This window comes from Cavia porcellus, unplaced genomic scaffold, assembly GCF_034190915.1.
Source record: "Cavia porcellus strain 051 isolate PalLab524CR breed Dunkin Hartley unplaced genomic scaffold, mCavPor4.1 scaffold_16, whole genome shotgun sequence".
In the NCBI taxonomy this organism is placed as follows: Eukaryota; Metazoa; Chordata; class Mammalia; order Rodentia; family Caviidae; genus Cavia; species Cavia porcellus.
In genome coordinates, this window is record NW_026947499.1 from 1,716,717 (window position 1) to 1,731,119 (window position 14,403).

General features: G+C 57.4%; 1 protein-coding gene across 3 annotated transcripts in view; it reads left to right on the forward strand.

Moving 5' to 3' along the window:
• Tmem132d (transmembrane protein 132D) overlaps window positions 1–14,403 on the forward strand; it is a 444,208-nt gene that overhangs the window by 100,145 nt on the left and 329,660 nt on the right. For all 3 annotated transcript variants that reach the window (XM_063225471.1, XM_063225470.1, XM_063225472.1), the window contains exon 2: window positions 5,885–6,773. In XM_063225471.1, the coding sequence (XP_063081541.1) occupies window positions 5,885–6,773 (889 nt within the window). The remainder of the gene's footprint in view (window positions 1–5,884; window positions 6,774–14,403) is intronic.

Below are 14,403 nucleotides of genomic sequence, written 5' to 3' on the forward strand. Positions count from 1 at the left end.
GGCATCTGTGGCTCAGGGCGCCGGCCCCACAGGAGTCCGTGGAAAAGACCCATGGAGCCTTCCTGCTCCCGCAGGCCTGGAGCCCTCTAGAAGGACAGGGAGAGGACGCGATCACGGTGCACAGTGGGTCCGATTCCGGGGCAGGCGTGGAGTTTGGCTAAGGAAAAAGTTTTCCTGGCACTGAGCTGACTGGACCCGAGCTTCTCTTCTCTTAGGGTGAGGGTGCATCTCGGGGTTCGGGGAGCATTCGGTAGGCTCGCGTGGCTACCCGAGTGGGGCCGTCTTGTGGGTGGCAGGTGATTCTCCCGAGACTGGGCAGCGCCGGGATCAGGCCGGTCACACACAGAGACTGGCAGTGAGGAGCCTGCGTGGAACATGGGATCCAACCGTCATCTGGAGGACAAGGGACCCCAGGGTGTGCGGAGACAGCAGGAGCCTGAGGGTGGGCAGCGTTGGGCGCTGCAGGAGCGATAGGTGTGCGTCATTGCATCCCCTGCCCCACGTCCTGCCCGATGCACTGGGAGTGAGCTGACTGGTGGGGAATGAGTCCCCGCAAGTCCGGGCCACCTGGGAGGACGATCGGGACGGAGGCCCTAAGCTCCAGGGCAGCGGGGTGCCCGGCACTGTGCTTCATGGCCTCGCTGTTCCATCTGGGGTCTGGGGAGCCCTTTCTTCTCATCCTCCCCCAGCTGGGGACAGCTGGGGCGGTATGTGTCCCCAGTGAGTGGGCCTGGGGCCTGGTTAGGCCCTCCCTGCTCCCTGACCACCAGGACTGGCCTAGTAAGGAGCCCAGACCCAGCCTGGCCTAGAGGTCAGTAACCCCAACAAGGAGCAGTTGTGCAGTTCACAGCCTGAACAACAGTGTCGGCAGTACCGGATTGTGATCCATGGGGACAGAAGTGACCAGATGCTGGTGGGATGGAGGCCACTCCTGAGGCTCTTCAGGCCCCCGGCAGGAATGAACTGCCCCCAGTGGGCCTACTGCCCCCGAGGAAGCAGGCCCAGGGGACCCTGTGGCTGGGGCGCTAAGTGATACTCTGGGTTTTCAGGTGTGGAAGTTAAATAAATTCCTCGAGTTAAATGGCCCAGATGTGGATTTTGTGAGTTTTTACAAAAACAGCCCGGCAGGCAGGGCTCTGGAAACTCCGGGCGTGGCTCCTGTTTGGGTGCAGATGTCTAAACAGAAGCGCAGAGCAGAACGCCGGGGTGTAGACAGGCGGGGCTACGAGCAGGTGCACCAAGGCGCGGAACGACGGGGTGTCCTGAGACACAGGCTACCTGCTTCTCCGTGGGTGCAGGTGCAGCTCCCCACTTTCTCCCTGTGGGGTGGGGTGGGGCCTCCCGGTGAAGACAGGCACACTTCCCTCTCCGGGCTGCCATGCCCGGTTGTTCAGGCTGGGAACTGCACGACTGCTCCCGTGGGGCTGATGGAGGCCCCTCGGTGACCTGTGCTGGCTTCGCGGGCCTCGCTGGCTCAGAAGCGGAACCGCAGGGGACTTGTGCGTTGGCCATGCCCAGCTGAGATGTACCTGCGCATGCGCCTTGCCCCTTCCCGCGGTGCTGTCCCCCCTTACCCCCATGTGTTCGGTGACCCCGGCCTGCTGGCCTCACTGCTCCCGGTGGTGGCGCCTGTGCTTGGTTGCTGTCCGCTCTCAGGGCGGTGCACAGACCTGGCCATGCTTTAACACAGCCGCTCAGGTTGGACCTGCACACTTTGCCGCCTCCTCCCACCTGAGGGGGGGTCTGGGGGGTCACGGGGCTCCCCGGGCACGCTGGGCTGCCCTTGGCCTGGGCAGGGGCAGGTTGGCGCCGTCGTATACCTCAGCCCCGTGCCTATGAAACCAGGTCCACAGTGGTCAGGACCCACCTGGAGCTCCGAGAGTCTGGGGGCCCCGAGGCACCCCTGCTCGCGCTCCGAACCCCTAGACCCATTCTCCGCACGCTGGGCCTCCAGGTCCCCAGGGGGTGTTGGCACGGACACCCTGCAGGCGGGAAGTTGACTGGGTAGGGAAGCAGTGCCTGCACCAGCCCCTGACACTGCTTCTGTCTGGGGTTCCCTTTTCAGGACAGCGGGGGTGCACCCTGGAAGTGGCCTTGTGGCCACCCCCAGCCTGCCTGCCAGGTGTCTGCACGGCCACGTCCTGTGGACTGTGCAGGCCTGGGCCACGAAACCTGCTGAGTCAGTGCTGGCCTCTCAGCCCGGGCCCTCGGGGACCCCACTTCTCCTCGGGGTGCGGATAGCGCTCCATTTGCAGAGCACTGCGGGTTCCACACACAGCTTCAAGGGCGCACAGCGAGCGTTGCCTTAGCTCGCTCCGGGATGCAGGGGGAAGGCGGACGGTTGGGGCGGCCCGGAAACAGCAGTGGGGGAGCAGAGTCCACTTGCCTGGCCCAGGGCAGCCCGAAAGCTGCGGCTTTCTGAGGTGTCCTCGCCCCAGGACCTGAGCCGCAGGTGCGTGAACCGGAGGACACTGAGGTGTCCCTGCAGTGCAGCGGCGTTACTGGGACGGAGGAGCTGATTGGAGAGCTGCTCCAGACCCCGTCTGTGCACCTCTCCCGGATTCTGTCCTCTCCTGTTGTACTGATGAGGCCCACACCCCGCCTTTTATTTACTTGATGTTACTTACTTTTCATTTTTAAATTTTGACGGTTGTTAAGTTGTCCAGGCTGGGCTGGTCCTCTTGCCTCAGCCTCCTGTGAGGCTGGGATACAGGCCTGCACCCCCGGCACCCCTGGCTTTTTTTGGCCTTCTTTGGGAAATAAGCTATTATGAACAAGTCACTCGAAGTGAATCTGTCCTCAGAAAATGGGGAGGGGAGAAAAGTGTTTGTGTTTCTTCCGAAGCTGCCTGATCCCTGGACAAATCAAACATTAATATAAACAGTGTGCAAAATTTATGGGCTGTGACACTCAGCTAGCTTTAATAAGAGCCGCTGAATGAAGTCTTTTCTGTGGGTACTGAGGGCGTGTGGGGCAGGGCCACCAGCCACTCCCTGGGCCATGAGGGACCTCCCTGCTGTGCAGGCCAGGGCAGCCCGACCCAGGGTGGGCGGCGTGTTACACTGTGGCTTCTCATTGAACCCTTTTTTCTCTTCTTCTGCCCTCCACTCAGTTCTGTCCAAACACTGACCCCCCATCTCGTCCCTCTGAAGTGACAGCGCGGGCTCAGGCCAGGTCTCTGCCTCTCAGGACCTGCCAGGAGGGATCCTGTGTGCAGCTAAGGACACAAATGGAAAGACGGTCTCCGCCACACAGAGCCTGAGTGGTGTGTTCAGGGGCAGGGAGAGCTCTTGGGGTGCCCTTGGGCCGAGATGGGGTTCTGGAGCTCACCATGCACAGGCCTGGGAGGAGCCTTCCAGCAAAAGGATGCCTGTGCAAAGGCCCTGGAGCAGGAGCAGGCAGGATGCACGGAGCACACATCCTGAGCTCAGAGGACCGATCAGCCTTGGCAGGGTGTCACCACAACGCGTGTTGAATCACACTCAGGTCTCCATCGTGTGCTCAGCTCCCGGGAGCTTCTCTGCCTTTGTGGCTCCCCCTCCCTGAGTACGGGGCGGGTTTCCCCAAGGGTCCCCAGGACAGAGTGCCTTGGAGTGAGGGTCTTCAGCCCCTGCACTGGGCCGCATGGTGCTGTTTTTCCTCAGCAGGGGACTGAGGGAGAGGACCCTGTGGTCATCGCAGCCACCCTGAGAGGTTCAGGTGTAGTGATGGTCACGGCACCGCTGTGGGTTGGAGGCTGTTGCTGGGGAGACTTTTGTGGGCATTCGTCCACTGTGGATAATAAAGGGGCCGAGGGACAGATGCGTAAGGGAAGCAACGTGAGCTTTCTGTCACCCTGTTAGGGGACAAAAGCTGGGTCAGACGCCAGGGGTGGAGGGTCAGAGGCCACCTGTGACCCTTGCTGCTTCCAGAATGGAGTCCCCGGGGCTGATGCTGCCGAGCGAGGCCGTGAGCCAGGGTGCAGCTATGCTGTGGGTCCTGGGTGTGGGCTCAAGTGCTTAGCAGGGAGTCCAGGCCCCGGGGCCCAGTGCTCAGCTCTGCCCAGTGACAGTCCGGCCATTGGCCTTGGCACCCTGGCAGGACGGCTACTCGAGGCTCCTGACCTGAGGGACACTGGAGGAGGAGCTGCTGACCTCAGCCCCTTGTGCTGGGAGGGTGCCCCCTGCCCCAGGCCCGTGGTCAGATCGCACAGAGCCCTTAGCGGGCTCAAGGCTCAGCGACCTGGTTATAGTAACACGAGGGGCAGGCGCACATCCAGTGTGTCATCCATGCAGTGTTTATCACGTGCCTGGTCCTGGCTGGGCACTGGTCCTCAAGGCAGTGTGTGCTGAGGAGAGAAACGGGCTGGGGATGGGCATGACCAGGCAACTGGGAGGGGACACCCAGAGAAGGAGGAGGTGTAAAGTCCAGTCCAGGGCATCAGCAGAAAGTCCCTAAAGCTCACAGGGGCAAAAGGAGGCTTAGAGGAAGTGGCAGGGCTGATCCCTTGCAGTGACCGTCAGTGGGAGATCTCGTGTTCCACACCAGTGCTGGGTGTGGAGGAGGGAGTCCACACCCGTGAGGCCGGGCCCTCTGCAGTGCTGCAGGTCAGTTGGAACTGCTCAAGCATGACGCAGGCCCTGGCCACCCCGCTGTGGTCCAGTTGCCCTGAGCTTGGTGATGACGTTGGCCCGAGAGGTTTTACGGCTCAGAGCCGTGCATGAACGCGGGGTGGGCACGCGTGCCTGTCACGCTGGCCTCCTAGAAGTGAGCTGCACGTTGGACGCAGGTCGGGTCCTGGAGCTGCATTGCAGGCAGGGACAGGAGGTCAGGGGACTGCACACTGCCCACGAGCTGTGCGTCCAGAGCCGGGGCCCAGACCCAGGAGAAGGCCCGGGCCTCGGGGCAGGTGGCACAGGACGCCAGGGCAGCGAGGAAAAGCGCCTGGCTCCCGAGTGAGGCGAGGCTCCCACCAGCTCCTGGAGCTCTGCCGGGAACGCAAGTGCTGCCTCTGCGGCTTCCATTTCCAAAGCCCGTTAAATCGGTCCTTTGGTTACACAATTCCTCTGTCTGTGTTTTTCTTCCACGATGTAAGGCAAACTGTAAAAATAACATTTTGGATCCCTTTCCTTCCCTCCCCCGGGGGAAGGATCAGCTCGGTTGGAGAAGGAGGTTTTGTCTGTTGGCGATGGCACGGTTTGCATGGGCGGCAGGCGTGGTAGGAGGGAAGAGGGTGGACGCTGCCCTGGACACCTGGCCCTGGACACGTGGAGGGCGCAGGTGTGGTGTGACCCACCCGGCTGTCACCTCTCTTCGCAGCTCGTCCTTCCAGACCATCTCCTGTCCAGCATCCAGCATCCCACTAGGAGTGTGTGCAGTGTGCCGTGTTGGTGGCTGCCCGTTGTAATCGTCTTGGGCCAGGTCCCCCTGCCACCAGCCACTGTGTCCTTCCACACAGTGCGAGCGCACAGCACAGCACGACATGTTAGCAGTTTCCCGTTTCCGAGCCCCACCTGTCTGGCTGGGCGGTGGCTGCCGCCTCTCTGCTGTGGGCAGCAGGTGATTCCGTCTTCCCAGCGCCTGCCAGTCTCCCCTTTACCCTCAGACAGGTGCCACCTGTTGCCCCGGTCGGACTTTACAAGGACTGTTTCATCTGAGTTTGCTTTCCTTGCACGATGGGTTTCAGGTGATGCTGAAGTCCAGATTCCCCGCTTGCATTAATGGGACTGATTTCTTCTAGAACAAAGGCACATCTGGTACTTTCCACGTGTGTCCAGCAGCAGTGGGTTAGCTTGCGTGGGAGACGCTGGGTGAAGGGCCAGGGCGGTGGTCGGGAGGGCGCTCGGATGGCCGAGGCAGGCGGCGGTCGGAGGCACTAACCCCGGACTCCCTTGCCTCCTGACAGTGACCGAGAGCCGGGGCATCCTCGAGAGCATCCAGAGGTTCTCCCTGCTGCCCACCTACCTGCCGGTCACCTACCACATCAACAACGCGGACGTGTCCTTCTTCCTGAAGGAGGCCAACCAGGACATCATGCGCAACTCCAGCCTGCAGTCCCGGGTCGAGTCCTTCCTCATCTACAAGGCCAAGCAGCTGCCAGCGCTCAATGCCAGCTACGGGCCCTTCTCCATCGAGCAGGTGGTGCCCCAGGACTTGATGCTGCCCGCCAACCCCTTCGGCGTCACCAGCACGTTCTCCCTGAACTGGAAGCTGAAGGCCGCGGTCCTGCGGGAGAAGATCTACCCCAGCCGCCCCAAGGTGCAGGTCCTCTTCCACCTGGCTGGCCGGGAATGGACTGATGCTCGGCCCACGGAGAGGCTGCCCTGCCTGCGCGTCTTTGCGTTCCGAGAGACCCGGGAGGTGCGGGGCAGCTGCCGGCTCGCCGGGGTCCTGGGGCTGTGCGTGGCGGAGCTGGAGGTCCCTGCCGCGTGGTTCAGCCCCCCGACGGTGGTGGCCGGGAGGAGGAGGCCGGTGGAGCAGCCCGAGGGCAGCCCGGTGGAGCTGTATTACTCGGTGCACCCCGGGGATGCCCACGGGGACTGCACCCAGGGGGACCGGTGGAGGACCAGCGGCCTTCGGACAGGTCACAATGACATCGACGAGGCGGGGCCACCCTTGCACAGGATCGGGAGCGTCGTCCTCTACCAGACTCACGGCAGCCCGGCCCTGAAGGAGCTGCGACTGGACGGCAACGTGGCCGTGCACTACGTTCCCAGGGCGGTCAGGCGAGGCGACGTGCTCACCTTCCCCATCTCCGTCTCGAGAAACTGCACGGAGGACCGCTTCACGCTGAGGTGAGTCTGCTCCCGGCAGCCCTGGTGGGCACCGCTGGAGGCCACCCTGTCCTTCAATGCAGAGGTCACGGGTGTCTCTAAGAGGCACACCTCAAAGGCCTGCGGGCTCCATTCTCAGGGCCATGCCCAGAGGCCAGTTTGATTTCTGGGTCAGCAGTGTGGTGGTGGAAATATCTGTGTTCCCAGATTTCCTGGACATCTCAGGGCAGGTGGGGACCCTTGTGTGATTCCCGAGCCTTTGGTGAGGTTAATCTACGAGTTTTGGGGTGCTGAGTTTGCCTCCTGCACCAGGGAGTCGAATTCTGCCCAGATGCTGTGTGATTGCTAACGAGAGGCCGAAGTCCTCAGGCAGATCTGCTGACTCCAGATCCACTCCGAACATGCGAGTTCTAAGTATAATGTTGCACCGACCTCAAAGTTACCGTTTGGTTTCTCCCTGGAAATAGAGCTCAGTGTTCAAAATATAAAAGACCGTGAAGAGCAGAGAATAGAGAGTAGAGCTTCTTGAATATCTTACATAAGAATATCCAGGGACAAGGCATTTAAAGAAACTGTCGTGCGCTGGGGAAAGCGCATTCTATATTTCTGCTTGGGATGTAGGAGAGGAGGTCTGTGCCTCGGCTTGATTGCATTTCCATTAAATAGTTTTATTTTAAACACAGATAGTTTGCCTGCAGCAGCTATGTAGGACAAGCGTCCCTGATTGACTGAGAATGTCCCAGCTCTGCTGTGCAAGTCTTTCTGCGCATTGTGACCCTTGAAAACGGGGTGCGTGCCAGACACACTTTATGTGTGACTTTTAGGAATTTGTCCCACACTGGTCTGTTTCCTCGTCCCTCTTGATCTGGGTTTTACAGCTTTTATCCTGCGCTTCCTCTTTGCTTGGTGAAGGAGGGGTGTGGCTGAGCACAAGAGCTGCATTTTGCTGGTCCCTCCAGTACTGAGGGTTCATGGGCTGTGACCCGGCGTCCAGAATTCGCTTCTGATTTTAGTTGAAGAAGCAGACACTAATGAACGGCCTAACCCAGTGATTGGCCTCGGCTCAGCTGGGAGGCAGCCTGCTGGCGTGGTTGGACGCTGGACGTGCGCGTGGGATTAGCTAGAGATTTAGGGCACATAAAGACATCTGCGGGGCTTAGCCTGTGCCGCGCGTCCTTCTGTCCCGCTCTGGAAATCGGGACGGGTCGCATCTGCTCGCAGGTCCTCCCATGGCCCAGGAGCTGTGCTTTTGCTTTTTCGGGTTTGACAGGCTTATGTAATACTCTTTGCGGAGTTGGCTGCTTCTATAGAGAAGTACTTTGCCTAGAAACCCAGCACCCACGGGTGTGGGCCGGCCATCCCCCTGGCTCTGCCTCTGCCCTGGGAGGCCAGACTTCCCGTACGCACTGGGGTGCATAGAAGTTGTCCCCCCCGCCTTCCCTGCTGCCCCCCGTGTTTGCAGACTGAGGCTGAGACCAGCCTCCCCGGCAGCTCTGGCCCTTAGGAGGTGAGCGGCGCATCGGCCTGGTTTGGAGACAGTTGTGCATGTGATGCCGAGTCTCACCAAAGCCTCTGTGCCTCACCACTCTCTGGAGACAGGAAATGGGTCTCCCGGGTCCAGAGGCAGCCTCCTCTGGAAAACTCCTTTAGGAAACCCAGGAAATGTGCTTTCCAGGGAGCCTGGCCTTTTCAGGTTCATGACAGATGTGTGGGAACCAGGTACCTCGGGTCTGAGTGGGAGCCAAGGGCTGGACCCCTGGTGCAGAGCTAAGGAGTGTCCGCTCAGGGTTGGTCGATTAGAAGGGTGTTTACAGAATCAGATTTCCGGGCAGTGGTGCCGTCAATATTTCCTGAGTGTGCACCGAGCTCCGGCAGGCGGGCGCCTGTCTGTAGCGCGTGTGCACGAAGGATCCGTGTGCTGTGTCCTAGGCCTCTCACCGGGGATGGGTCGTAGCTGGGTTTGCAATGCAGCTGCAGGAAAATTTAGGCCTGGCAGTGTTACCAGCAGTTTGAATTCCCACAATCAGAAAATAATCAAGCTTCAATGCTTTCCAGAGGAAGTCAATCTGACACCAGTTTAGCTCGCTTCCAAATGTTTGGAATGAGTGTGGGCCTCTCTCGCTGGCCATCTGCTATAAATAACCTGAAGGATAAGCCAGATGCCCCTGGTGCTTTTCTCTGAGGCTGGATTTCATTTCTGAGTCAGGGCTATCTCAGTCCAGCCCCGGCTCCTTTCTGATAGGCCAGATGCTGGCTGGACCACTGTGGCCCTGGAGGATGGTGGGGAGGATGAGCCTTGCTGCGGAGGGCGCTGTCCAGGGTCCCAATCTGGGGCTGAGGCCGCAGCTGTGATCTGCATTCCTCCTTGACAGGGATGAGGTGGGGGACCAAGTAGCCCACGCCTTCCTGGCTCTCATCCGAGGGCCTGTGATCTCAGGGGCTGCCTCAGTGAGCACGGAGGACTCAGGAGGGCGGCTTCTGTTCCAGGAGCCATGTTATAAGTAAAGATGTTTTTAAAAATAGCTCTGTGTGTGCCTGTGTCCCTTTGAGAACGGGAAACCCCGGCTGGGGCTATTTGTCACCCTCCAAATCCCCTTCTGTCCTGCTGTTCCTGTCTTCTAAGCAAAAGTTTGCAGAAGCAAACAGAATGCTTTCATTCCTCAGGCCACTGAGGATCCTTTTGAATTTCAGAGAAGGTGACCTTCAAGGGGACAGCTGACACTCTCCACAGCACCGCCCACAAAGTATGGGGTTCAAAAGACCGGGGTCTGGGGAAGACTGCACGTGGATGCTTTCTTTCCTTCCCAGCAACACCAGCTGTGGCTCTATTGCGTCCCCACCCTCACTCCAAAGGAGTTCCGGTCCTCAGATCTGCGCTGGAGGCCAGAGCCCACTGTTCGGGTGGCGTTACCTCAGTTACCCAATAGCTCAGAAAGTTCAGGTGGGGCCCAGAGTCGCACGACACAGCTCGGCTGAGCAGCGGCTTTTATCAAAATCAGGGGCACCTTCTGTCTGCCGGAGGGAGGGGCTGACCGTTGGTCAGTACGGGGCACACTGCGTAATGTCCCGGAATCTGCTGAGGCTGGGACCAGATGCCGGACAGGTTGGATAAGCAGTCAGCACGGAGGATGTTTCCTCGTCAAGATGAAGCTGGCAAAGGGAAGATCAGCCGTGGGAAACTTGGTGGTGTCGAAACCCAGCCTGGGCAATTTGGAGATAAACCATTGAAGGGTTAACTGGGGGCCGGTACAGCTCTCCTGTAGGAACTTGGGGTCGGGGTGCTGCGCTGGGGTGTGGGTGCCCAGCCGCTCCTCCTCCACCTATGGGGAGTCCCTTCCGTGGTCCTGTGCTTGGTAAGAGGTGGCGCCCCCACTGGTTCACGGCCAGGCCAGGAGGGGCCTGCGTGGCTCCTGTAATGGCAGTGGCTTCCTAAGGTCATCGGTCACAGGACGGTGTCCCCACTCACGCACGTCCCCGTTCAGGTTCCCTGCTTTTGCTAGGTCCTCTGTTCCCGCAGGGCCGTGTGCAGAAATCCACGCAGGGCTCGGTCTCCTGCCTCCTGGGAGCCCTTGCTGTGAGCTCGGTGAGGCCTTGGAAGCTCGGCTGTGCCCACCGCCCAGGACGGGTGTCGGTGGTCGCCCTCGGCGGGATCTGCTGACCCAGGCTCTTGTCCTGTGCTTTCCACCACGTGCTGTCATCAGCAGTGCTGCAGCCTGGCCGTGGGCACCTTGTCACCTGCCGAGGCCCCGTGCGCCAGCTCGGTGGAGGCCGAACACCACCACTCACTCACGCACACCGGCGCACACCCACGCACACGCACCCGTGCTCCTCGGCTGGGAGGAAGCGCCTGTCTGCAGTGGGGGTGGGGTGGGGTGCGCTTTGCTCCCTGCAGGGAAACAGCCCGGAGTCCCTGGGGTCCCCAGGTGTCGCCCACTCACCTTCACTTACCTACTTATTCAGCGACATTTACCGTATAGTGTTCTCAGTGCAGGACCTGATACTTGTACTTCACTTGGGGTTGGAATCTGCTATTATTTTGTTGTTCAAATTATCCTCTGGCCAGCAGAGCTCTGTCAGTGTGGGAGGAAGTGTGTGAGTGTGTGTGTGTGTGCACGTCCATGTGTGTGGGTGAGTGTGCATGTGCATGTGTGTGCATCCACGTGTGTGAGTGTGTGTGCATGGGTGCAAGTGCGTGTGCGCGTGTGTGGGTGTGGTGTGTGTGCATGCACCTTGTCCCTCCCTGGTACAGACCTGTCTTGTTTCTCACCACTGTTACGTGTATCTTCATCAAGCCCAGCAGCTTCTCTGCAGCCCTCATTTGCTGAGAAGTTTTCTTTTCCCCCTTTGTGAGTCGCACCTCCTGTTGGACTTCAGGTTTTCCTGTGCTAATGTGATCACATTCCTCCTCCCGCCTCTGGTGTGCATTGCTCTGATAAACGTTTGAACGTTGAGCCTGGAGGAAATTCCTCTTCCTTACGGAGTTCAGCCCCACTCGCAGACTGCCGGGTTCTCTCCGAGGACCCGGGCCCCTGCAGAGTGAGACGCAGCGCGCTGTGGCTGCGGGTCCGTTCCGTTTCCCCGCTTGTGATGTCTTTCCGTGGCTTTGCTGTCCTGGGAGAATGACTTCCCTCTGCTCCTTTTTGGAGGAGGAGAGTGTGGAACAGAATAATTCGTTTGTTAAATGTTTGGACGATTTCACCAGTAAATCTGTCTGGGCCCGGTGACTTCTCTTTGGGGAAGTTCTTGGTTATTCTTCCTGTTTTTCTAATAAAGAGAGCCCTTTGGGTGTGTATTTCTCCTGGTGACTGTTATTTTGTGTATTTTGCTGATTCAATCCATTTTATTAAAGTTGTAAGATGGGTGGTCAAAAAGTTGTCTGTTGTATCTTACTATCTCTTTTTTTCATTGTTTTGTGGTTTTGCTTTTTACTTTTAACTTTTTTAAATTGCAAACTGACAGATTATGGTGTGTCTATTTTTCTTTTCTTTTCTTTTTGGTAGCGAGGATCTAACTCATGACCTTGTGCTTGCCAGGCAGATGCTGTACCCCTGACCTAGATCCCCAGCCCCACGGTGTCTGTTTCTGTGGAGTACAAGGTGGTTTCATGATTAATGAGTGTACTGTAGAATAATCACCTCAACCTAATCAGCATATCCACCACCTCAAATCCTTGTCCTTTTCCATAGTGAGAACTTTGACGTTTACCCTTAGTGGTTTTGCCGGGTGCGGTATGTTGTCATGTGCCACATCCAGCCTGATGTGCGCTGTAGCTCGAGGGAAAAGCCAAAGCTTTGTCTTCGAAAGCGCTCGGACGGGTAGAAGCTTGACCCCCTTCCAGGGCTGTCTGTCCTCCCAGCTCTCCTGGTCTCTCTTCTCGCATCATCTTTCCACAGAGAACCAGCTTCTAGATTTGATGATTCTCTCTATTGCTTTCTTGTTATCGATTTCATGGATTTCTTCTCTAATTTGTATTATTTCTTTTCTTCTGCTTGCTTTAGGGTATCGCTGGCTCTTTTCTTTTGCAAGATGAAAGCTATTGATTTTAGATTAGGTTATAATTTTTCCATCTTTCTTCTTTCAAATGTAGGCACTGCATGCTAGAAATGTACCTGTAAGCATTCCCTTCTCGAACCTACAGTTATTGGTGTTGTCTTTCCATTTTAATTTAGTTGAAGTCATTTGAATATCTCTCGAGATTGCTTCTGTGGCTTATGGGCTGGGCTGTTTGACTTGTGGCCCTTACTTTACAAATATTGATTAAACTTACCATTCCTTAGCACGGATAGCTGGTTTAATTACTGTCTTGGGCTGAGTATATGCTTTGTTTGAGTTCTAGTCTTTTAAATCCAAGGTATCCGCCCAGACTGCGTTCTCCTTGGTAAATATTTGGCTCAAGTGTACTAAAGTGTGTGCTCTGCTCCTGCAGGATGGCGTATGCACAGACAGCGCTAGCTGGCTTTGCTGGTGGCGCTATCAGGTCATCCCTGTCCTCGCTGACTTTTTGCCTGCTTGATCTATCGATCACTGGTGGAGAAATGTTGACATCTCCATCAATAACTCTGGGCTTGTCTGTTTCTCCTTGCAGTCGTGGCAGTGATGTTTGCCCATATTTTCGTGCGTGTGTGTTGGAAGCAGGCACAGACTGGGGCCACCTCCCCGGTGAGACCCTTTACCCTCCAGACTCTCTTCTTCACCCTGATAAGTTTCTTTATCCTGAGATCTGCGTTCTGTGGAGTTCCTGTAAATACTGAAGCTTTCTGCTGGCAGTGGTCAGGGAGGTGTCACTTTCCACATCTGGCCACTCTGTCCCATTCTAGAGGGTCTCCAAGGTTCAAGTGAGCTCTCGTTAGATGCTCTTTGGTTCAGTCTTGTTCTTTAATCTGCTTTGAGGGTCTCTTCCCTGAAGCCATTCCCTGAAGCCAGGGTATTTGGTCTGTTAGAGAATGACGTGGACCCTCGCTCCTATTCCAGGGACTGTAGTTAGGGTCACACTGGGCCGCTTTTGCCTTTCCTGCTCTGTTCTTGGTCCCCTTCTTTTCAAGTGTCAGTATTTTCTACAATTCTATTTTATCCTGTCTTGGGGTATCAGTTAAACTTTACAAATTCAATGCTTCTCTAATATTTTCACCATTCATTTTTAGCTAGTGCAAGTCCAACTTCATATCACTCCATGGTGGTTCACGTGTGGCGGTTCACGTGTGGCGTTTCACGTGTGGCATTTCACGTGTGGCGTTTCACGTGTGGCATTTCACGTGTGGCGTTTCACATGTGGCATTTCGCGTGTGGCATTTCACGTGTGGCTCTTCACATGTGGCACCGGTAACTTAAAGCAGGACTTCCCCGTCCTCCCTCGTGGCCCTTGAGCCCTCCATGAAACTTCTTGTCTCTATTATTGCATTAAACAAATGATGTCTTTAGGTCAATTAAGAAAAAGAACATTTCTGCTTTGCCTTCATTCCCTCTTCCCCAGGTGTGTCTTCCTCTCCGGCTTTGGGCGTGGCATCCTGTTCTGAGAGAGAGTCCTCAGGATGAGCTGGGTTCTCCGGTGCATCCAGGAAAACTCACTTTTTGGCTTTCTCTTGCCCAGATAAGCCCGAGGACTGGCCCCATGGGCAGCAGGAGAGAAGAGTGTTTCCTAAGACTCTGAGTGGGGGCTGCAGAGACACAGTTTGCATGAGTTTGAATGGAATGAGAAACCCGCTGGCAGGCCATGGGGGTGCCTGAGAGGACCTGGCAGGGCGTCCCCCTATTGAGGACCCGGTCTACTGTGTGAGCTGGGACACTTCCATGCCAGCCGCTCTGCTGTGACAGGTGGCTTCCCAGTGAGCCCAGTCTCCCACATACTCCTGCATTGGGGCCTCCTTAGGGACCCCAGGCTGCCCTTGGAGATAGGGAGCAGAGGCCGGGTCATGGATACCTCCCTGCCGTAGGCGTCCACTGCAGGCGACTCGAGAGGACCAGCATCCTCATCGCCTGCTGGAGAAACCTGCAGTGACTGCCCCGGAGAGCAGCCCTGCACGGTGACCCCAGGCATGTGCGATCCGACCCAAAGCCGTTCTCCCACTGTGAAACTTCCACCGCCACCTTGGAAGAGACATGTGGACACCATGGCCAGCCGCTGTGCCGGGCAGTTTGGCGAGGGTGGGCGCGG